Here is a 9,083-nt window from a genome sequence, read left to right as displayed (position 1 = left end):
GCCTAGAAGATCCAAATTTAACTAACAAGTTAAAAGTACATGAGTAGAGAAAAAAAAAGTACATGAGTAAAAAATTAAAAAGCAATAATATTCCAAGTAAAGGTCCTAATAGTGGCACAAATCAAGTTACAGAGGGAAAGTGGTTCTTACAATAAAAGGACTATAGACTAGCACTTTGTCTATATAGTGTAGAGGTTAGGAACCACAAGATGTAGAGGCTCAGCTGTCATTTATGGTTCTTAAGTCCTGGAGGAAATTCCATCTACCACTGGGTTGTTTTACAACTTGGAAGTTCGAATGCAAGGTAGAGGTAAAGTAAGGAACTGCTTATGAGGTTTTCCGTCCATTCCAACAACCTAGAAATAGTGAGAAGAGTTGGGACCTCAGAAGGCTTTTAGGACCAATTAGTAGGCTCTGTGTCCAGGAGAAAATGAATATACTTACCAGTATTGTTAATGCTCACCCACAGCTCTTCTGGGAGGGTCTAAATCATTGAAGCATCCTCCTTTGTTTCCAGTTGGGAGCTGGGGCCTGTCAGTCTTGTCTGCCATGAGGACTTGATGTGGGCCACTTCGGCCAGGTGTCCTTCAGAGCCACACTTAAAGCAAGTGAGTGGGAGCTTCCTCTCTACTTCCTTGCCTATCTGTGGCTCTCGTCTGTGACACTGTCTACTGAAGTGGCCCAGCTTTCCACAGTGGAAGCAATTCTGACCTCCTTTATTACCTTTGGGTGGCATTAATATTGATAATAAACCAAATGCTATGTCAGGAGAGGAGGGAGTCTGATACAAGCTGGAATTCACCCTGTAGCACCAAGGCAATCCTCAAATGTTTACAGGGGTAGGCATTAAGGCAATCCTTAAGAGTCTACATAATTCTTATTTTGTATTTACTGAATCCCTCCATCCTGAGATAAACATAAGGTAAACAACAGAGAAGAATTAAGCCTTATTTACAAAGGACTTCCCCATGATTCTTTGTTTTTATTTACTATTCCCATGTGATTTTCCTTTGTTTACCTTCCTGATGATTCTCAACAAAACCCCAGAAAGGCATAGCATAGGGGCTGTAGTTCTCCCAGCTGTTAGTCCCCTGCCTTCACAGTTTCTAGCCTGACCACCATTCCTGTGTGTCCCTGTCACTGTTTTTCCCTTTGGTCAACATTTCTGCATCTGGACCAAGGACCTGAAGAGGAGGTAGTTTCTCTCTCTCTCTCTCTCTCAGACACCAGGAAACCAAAAGAGAATTTGCTCAGGGTATGTGAAACTTTTGGGAAAATTAAAGGCAGGGTCATGAGGAAATCCTCACCCCTTGGAAGTCAAGGATAGAAGTAGAAAAAGTTTCATGGGAAAATCCTCAACCCTTGGAAATCAATGGTAGAAGTAAAAAAAGTTTCATGAGGATTCTCTCACCCCTTGAAGGACAAAGTCAAGGAAAGTATTAGAAAAAATTTTCTTGGAGACTTTCCCCAAACTCTGAAGTAAATTGCTTAAACCCCCCTCAGACCCCCCAAAAAACCCTCAGAGTAAGCTGTGAAAAAAAGAGTCATGGGGGCTGCCCCATCCTCTGAAGCTCAGTATATTTCTCTCTTAAGGGAATCACTTAGGAGTTCAGTGGTAAAGGAGAAAGAAAAATCTTTTTTGCGGTTGTTTCGGCATGTACAGAAACATTACAGGTTTAAGTCAGTAGGTAGAGCACAGTTAAATTTAAAAACTTGGCACAATGTTGATAGATTTATGAAGAAAAAATAAAAAAAGAACAAATTCTTACTGATTTTCGGCCAGTATAGACTTTGATAAGAATAGTAACGATGTTTGTGCAGGATTTTACTCACAATGAAATAATTTTGCAAAGAGAGATGGCTGAATCTTTTTGCATGAATATAAATTAAGTGATAGTACATTAGAGAAGGCTAAAACTGAGGGCGGGAAAAAGCCTTTGCCACCTTTAGAAGAGATGCTGTCCTGAATTATTATTTTCTCTTAATTGGCATGTGTTGACCCAAATAGTGCTCTTCCCAGGAAATGATTTACAATTTAAAACATGGTTTAGAAAGAGAAAAAAGAAAAAGGTTGTAAGGCTCAAAGCAGAAGCCTGTGTTTGTGTTGTTTTGGTTTTTAAGTTTGTTATTGTTGTTTGTTGTCTTATTGTATTATGTTTAATGTAATAATAGTTTTGAGCTCATACAATTTGATAATTTCAGTGAAATAAGAAAAGTAAAAGCTATAAGAATGAAGCTAACTTAAGAGAAAAATCTTGATTTGGAAGATGAAGTAAGCAAAGAATAAGTTAGAGTAAAGATAGAGAAATAAACTTAAAAGCAGCAGCTGAAAAAAATTGAATAAGGATAATATCTGTAGTAAAAACTTTTATAAAGAAACTGTATTTGAAAGCTGGCTAGTTTTTCTTTGGTAGTCTGGAGTATCCTTTCTCCATACCTTTTCAATCTGCACACAGAACAAATAATTTGGGAAACTGAACTCTACAAGAATGTGGCATCAGGAGAAGAGGAAGACTCATCAACAACTTGTGTTATGCAGATGATATAGCCTTGCTTGCTCAAAGTGAGGAGGACTTTAAGCACTTGTTGTTGAAGATAAGAGATTGTAGCCTTCAATGGATTGTGTCTCAATGTCAAGAAAACAAAAATCATCATCACCCCTTGACCCATAAGAAACAACAGGCTAGAAGCAGTTTTGGAGAAGGATTTTTTCCCCCTCTTTTCCCAAAATAGGTTTGTTGTTATGGCAGTCCCTGGTATATTCACAACTCTTTGCTAACATCACAATTCAAAGTCTCAATTCTTCGATCTTTGTTATTCATTGTCTAACTTTTACAAGCATACTAAGCATTTGGAAACATCATTGCATGGATCAGGAACACCTTACTTTTTAAACTGACATCCTTGCTCTTTAGCACTTTAAAGAGGTCCCTGACAGCAGATTTTCTCAATATAATGTATATTTTTACTTTTTCTATTTTACTAATACTTTTATCATTCATACATATGTATATATGTGTTTCTTGCATGTACACTGTCTTTTATACAATCTTTCATTTACATTATATTTAGCTCTTGTATTTTTTTAACTTCTTTTTTTTAAATTTAGTTTGTTTATTTGTCATTTCTTTTTTTTTAACTTCTTAACTGCTGCTTTCATGGTTATTGCTTGTGGATTCACATAAAGTAAAATCATTGATAATGTCAAGCTTTTCTTGGAAAAGATTCTTACCGCTTTCCCAGATCTGAAATAAAGTGCTGTGGATATTGAAAAAACAAAACAAACCAAACAAATCCAGAACAAACAAACAAATAAAACATCAGGCTAGATGGAGGAAAGATTAAAATTGTCAGCAACTTCATCTTATTGGAATCCACAAATCATGGACTGCCAAAAGAACAAACACATGTCCTGGAGAAAATGCAGCCACAGTGCTTTCCATAGGCAAAGATGGCAAAGCTTTGCTCACATATTTTTAGCATTTTTCTAGAAGAGGTTGTTCTTTGGAAAAGGAAATCGTGCTAGGAAACATGGAAGGTCAGTGAAAGACCCTCAATAAGATGGACTGACACAGTGACCATGGCAAGGGGCTCAAGTGTATCAGAGATTATAAGGTTGACACAGGATATGACAGTGTTCAGATTTATTGTTCATAGAGTTGTGGTATTTTGCTTTTTGGTTTTTTAAAATAATTTTCTTTTATCTCATTATATTTTGTGTGTGTACCGTCAAATCAGATCTGACTGGTACAGGAGGAGATTGTTCCTCCTTCTCCAGCAGAGCATCTGGTGGATTTGAACCGTGCACCTCTGAGATTGTAGGGCACATAGGGTTGTTTTGAGTCATACTCCACTTGGTGGGACCTAACAACAAGAAGTGCATGCTTAAGTGAGTTCTGTGGCTCCATGAGAAAAAGATAGGACAATCTTCTCCTGTGCAATTTATAGCCTCTAAGACCCAACTACAGGGTCAGCTATGAATCAGTTTTGACTTAAAAGTACTTAACAATAACAGCAGTACATACTTAGGTACTCTGGTGATGTAGTGTTTAAGATATTGCACTCCTAATTTAATGGTCATCAGTTCAAGTCCACCAGGTACTATGTAGGAGAAAGATGAATTGTTTCCTCCTATAAAGATTTATAGCCTCAGAAATACAATGACAGGCCACCGTAAGTTGTAATTGATTTAATGACAGTGGGCAGTCCATACTTGAGTTTTGGTGGCATGGTGCATTACATATTACATCACTAACAAAGAAGTCAGCAGTTTGAGCTCACCAGCTGTTTCACAGGAGTAAGATCTGCAAGCTAGTCCTGTAAAGACATACAGATTTGGAAACCTAAGGGAGGGTTACCATCAATTGACTCAATGACAATAGATTATGTTTTGTTTTTTCTCAGTACATACCTGCAATTATGTCTTTTTATCTGACAGCTCCTACATGAAGGCAATTCAAACCACCATTGTAACATTTTTCTGTATTCTGAAGTTTCTAATTTCTTGCTGGTTAGTCATGCATTTTTATCTCAGTATTCTACTGGAAATAATATGGATATATAATAAACACTGAGAGCTGGGCAATAACTAATGATGACAGAAAAAGAATTGATGCCTTTGAGTTACAGTGCTTGAGAAGAGTATTGAACATACCATGGATTGTCACGAGAACAAACAGGTTCATCCTGGAGAAGATGAAACTAGATTGCTCCTTGGAGGCAAGGATTGGGAAGCCCTGGCTGACATAATTTAGGCATGTTGCTAGGAGGGACGAGTCCTTGGTGAGGACATCATGCTTGAAAAGATGGAGGGACAGTGCAAGAGAGGGAGACCCTAGAGGAGAAGGATTTACACAGTAACTAGGATAATAGGAGTAGGTGTGTTGGAGATGATGGTATTGGTTCAGGATAGAACAGAGTTTTAGAACTGTTGCGCATAGGGTCTCTATGAGTTTCAGGCATCTAACAACAACACTACAACAATTAAATAAATGAGAAGCCAGTGGTAAAGGTTAATCATAAAAAGGCTTTATTCGCCAAGTTTTTGGAGAGACAAAACTCCTTTCCTCCATATTCCAGAGGGACTCCAGTAAAGCAGTTATTGTTAATACGATCTTCAAATATTTCCTTGATCTGTAAAAATGGAAATACAAGAACTTTAAGATGGAATTTTGTTTTTTCCTGAGCAATTAAATCCCTTATCTTGGATCTGGGTAGCATAGTTACCAATGATACATGGCTAATATATTGAAAATACAATTTAATGCAGATAGCTATCCAATAAGCTATGCTATTAACTGCCTTTAATTTTAACAGTCAGTTGTTCTCAACCAATAAATGTGTTTTTCTATAGTAGTATGTTTTATATAAGTAATATTAAGTCTATAAAAATTAGTCAGGATTTTAACAGTAGTGTCACCTGGTCCAGGGTCACCTAATGCAGTAATTCATAATGTCATCTCCTCCACCCTATAAACCTCCTCCTGTGCCAGACCATCAAGAATTTTTAGTAATGATTATTAACAATTTTACTCACAGAGTAATATATGATAAGTATAGTTGTAAATTATCTATATATAATGTTTATTAGATTATGTGGATGCTAACAATTGTTTTTTAAAATCTTTTTACATTGAATTATGTTATTAATCACAACATTATTAGTAACTGAGTGGAAGACCTTTTAGACTTTTCTCTTTTCATTTAATTATTGCTTCATTCTCAAAAAAATTATTGCTATAGATTGACTAATACTTATTATCACAATACTGTAGCTTAAATGCCAGAACATTAGACAAAATCAGTGATGGTAAAAACAACAGCCTTCCACACAAAAAAACAGTAGCAGCAACAGGAAATGACAGCACATGATTTTATGACACCATTTGGGAGTGTTAATTACTTACCTTTGCTGCAGGGAGCGCTGTACTCAGCAATTGCAAACTCATCTGGTGGGAACCCCCCCCCCCAAAAAAATAAAAGAAATTATTAGGAGAAGAGAGTAAGGGAAGCAACAAGTGTCTGTACGAATATAAGTCAGTGGAAGGACTTTTACTGTGGGATGTACTGCATCCTCTCAGAAGCATCAGCACCATTCATTAGATTATTCATTGCTTGCTGCTTTATATTGTTATCTTTAAAATGTTTCATTTCACTTTAACTTACATTTTGGAGGAAAGCTATACTTTTTAAAAACTCACACTCTCAGATTTTTTATTAGAAGTTTATAAATTTCTGTTCTACAATGTATGCCACTAAAAATTATTCATAGGTGTCAAACAGGAACTAACTCATAGATGACCTCCCATTGAGTTTCTGAGACTAAATCACAAGGGATGATATTTCCATCTTTCTCCCCAGGAGCTACTGGTGTGTTTGAACAGTCAGAGATATTGTGAGCTTTGGGTTAGTGTGACCTTTGAGTTAGCAGCACAATCAGAATTTATGGAAACAGAAGTCAATAATTAAAAAGATCTAATGTCATAAATCAACTCTGACTGTATGACAACTAAAGTTCTGTGGTCAGGAATTCAGTTTCTATGTGAAACTTTTTACTTACCTGTCTCATAGTAATCATATACTTTTACTATGGCTGGTTTGAGATCTCTTACAGGGTTGTCCTGCAGAACCATGAAGGATTGATTCAGTGTCTGATTTGTCACCTAGATGGGAAAAGAGAAAAAGAAAAATTATCTTCTAAGGATTTTTTTTTCTCTTCTTTGGATAAGTTTATTTATATTCTTTGAGGAAAAGTAATTTTTTTAAAAAAAATCAACTAACTGCACATAGATCTTAAATGATGTAGACAACCTTTATAATAGATGAATAAGAAATTTTTTAAATTGTTTCTTATTCTTATAAGAACACAGATCCCCAGAGCATAGTTCTATTCATAGGAGATGAATAGATAATATGTGATTTTATTGGTTGAATACTTATGTCCATTCTTAGATATCTGAAGATTTGGCATAATTTTTCAGTCCTTATTTCCCCCCTACTTTGTTTTTGTTTTTTGTATTTGCTCACAAAATTTGGGTACATTATGCATCATTCATGCACATTGCGTTTCACACATTCCTACATTCACGCTGTGTTTTAATGATTACTCATATATATTGTGTTTTATAAAATTAATCACCATTGACATATGCCTACTATTACCCATCTTTTCAGGTCCTCAATGGATTTTTCCTGATTTTTTTCATACCCCCGTTTTCTACCCACCAAACTCTGTAATCCTAATGATTTCCTTCCCTCAGTCCTTTTTTTTTTAAAAATAATGTGACTCAATATAGTGTTAAGTCTCATACAATTTATAAACTCCAGAGAACTGAGAAACAATGATGTCAGACTAGAGACTAAGGTGTTCCTGATCCACAATTGTGTCCTCGCAATTACTTGCTGTGCATCAGAGAGCTGGCCAATGACTAAAGATGACAGAAAAGTCAATGCCTTTGAGTTGTGGTGTTGCAGAAGAGAACTGAATGTACTACCATGGACTTCCAAGAAAACATATAGTCTGTCTTAGAGAGTGAAACCAAGTTTCCCCTTGAAGGCAAGGATTGTGAAGCTTTGGCTCACATACTTTGGGCATGTGGTCAGGACGGACAAGTCCTTGTATAAGGACATCATGCTTGGAAGAGAGGAGGGACAGAGAAGGAAAGGAAGACCTGGGTAAGACTGATTGGCACAGTAACTGGGGTAATGGGGTTAAGTGTTTCAGAGTCACTGAGACTGGCTCCGGATAGGGCAAGCTTCAGAGCTTTTCTACATAGAGTCACTATGAGTCAGGCAACTCAACACCACCTCACAACAATTATCCACAAATACAGAAATGAAGAAACTAATGCTTTCACATATAAGATCATATTGGTTCACTGATGGTACTGGTCTTGTTATAGTTTAAGTCCTTGTTCAGATTGACAGTATATCCCTCTTTTTTATGGCTATGATGTAATAATGGACTAATTTCCATTGTGACACAAGGACTTCTTTGGAGAGGTTGCTGTCTATGCTCTTTTCTACTAGCCTGGCAGGGCCCTCACCTTATCCAGGTAAATCAATACATGGTTCATGCTGACTTCTGTCCGGCTGATATGGTTAGATTTTTCAAGCTAAAAGAAAAAAAATCCCGTTGAGAAATAAAAAATGTTTACAATAAAATAATGTTTTTATTACCAACATTAGGTTAAGGATATGATTTTTTAAACATTTTTTTTGTAAAAGAAGATTAGAACTTGTAAAAATATAATGAAAAAGAATCTGAATGTAGAGATTAAATTGACCTGAGAATGACAGATGGTCTGTGTGTAAATATTCCGAACTTGGAAATAACACAAACTTTAAGGATTAATTCACATTCTATTCCTTTATAAGTGAGGTTTTGGTTTTTTCCTTTTTGATTGTGATTTATAATGATCTAATTTTTCTCAGAACTTTTTAATACTTAAGAGTTTGTAAATTTGTCATTTTCCTAGTTATGATTTCACTTGTTCAAATGTTAAAGTTTAACATCTTAAGAAGATTCTATGCTCCGTGGAAGAAGGAACCTACTGAAATGTTCTTCTCGTTGTTCCTTTTAGCAGAGTGCAATACAAATAGTAGATGCCCATACAAACATGCTATATTAAATTTCTGAATTTGGACAAGCACAATTCTCTAATACACACTGATTTAGTAGTGTTTTATTTCTTCCTCTTTAGTTTTTTTTAAATGAGTGAATATTTACAAATCATAATGGTTTTTAATTCAACCATTAAAAGACATTTTTTAACCTTAATTTTAATTGATTAATGGACTTTATTACAACATCTAATGGTCTAGTAGGTTATAGTCTTTGCAATTATGTGCTATGCATTGGAGAGTTGGACAGTGAATAGGGATATTAGAAAGAGAATTGATGCCTTTGAGCTGTGGTGCTGGAGAAGAATGTTGAATATATCATGGACTGCTAGGAGAACAAACAGGTTTGTCCTGGAGAAGGTGAAGCCAGAATGTTTCCTGGAGTCAAGGATTCTGAAGCTTCGTCTGACATACTTTGGGCATGTTGCAAGGAGGGACTGGTCCTTGGAGAGGGACATCAT

The 9,083-nt window shown here is 35.9% G+C and overlaps 1 protein-coding gene across 1 annotated transcript in view; it reads right to left on the bottom strand.

Moving 5' to 3' along the window:
- Window positions 1-5,116: 5,116 nt before the first annotated feature.
- The window catches only part of A2M (alpha-2-macroglobulin), a 65,386-nt gene continuing 61,419 nt past the window's right edge, over window positions 5,117-9,083 (bottom strand). Inside the window, exons 34-37 of the mRNA XM_006901761.1 lie at window positions 8,046-8,114; window positions 6,560-6,662; window positions 5,907-5,948; window positions 5,117-5,133 (exon numbers count right to left, since the gene is read on the bottom strand). Of these exons, the coding sequence (XP_006901823.1) occupies window positions 5,117-5,133; window positions 5,907-5,948; window positions 6,560-6,662; window positions 8,046-8,114 (231 nt within the window). The remainder of the gene's footprint in view (window positions 5,134-5,906; window positions 5,949-6,559; window positions 6,663-8,045; window positions 8,115-9,083) is intronic.

The sequence above is a fragment of the Elephantulus edwardii genome, unplaced genomic scaffold (assembly GCF_000299155.1).
Source record: "Elephantulus edwardii isolate Elephantulus edwardi_28Jun2011 unplaced genomic scaffold, EleEdw1.0 scaffold00342, whole genome shotgun sequence".
In the NCBI taxonomy this organism is placed as follows: domain Eukaryota; kingdom Metazoa; phylum Chordata; class Mammalia; order Macroscelidea; family Macroscelididae; genus Elephantulus; species Elephantulus edwardii.
This window is presented reverse-complemented; position numbering and strand designations above follow the sequence as displayed.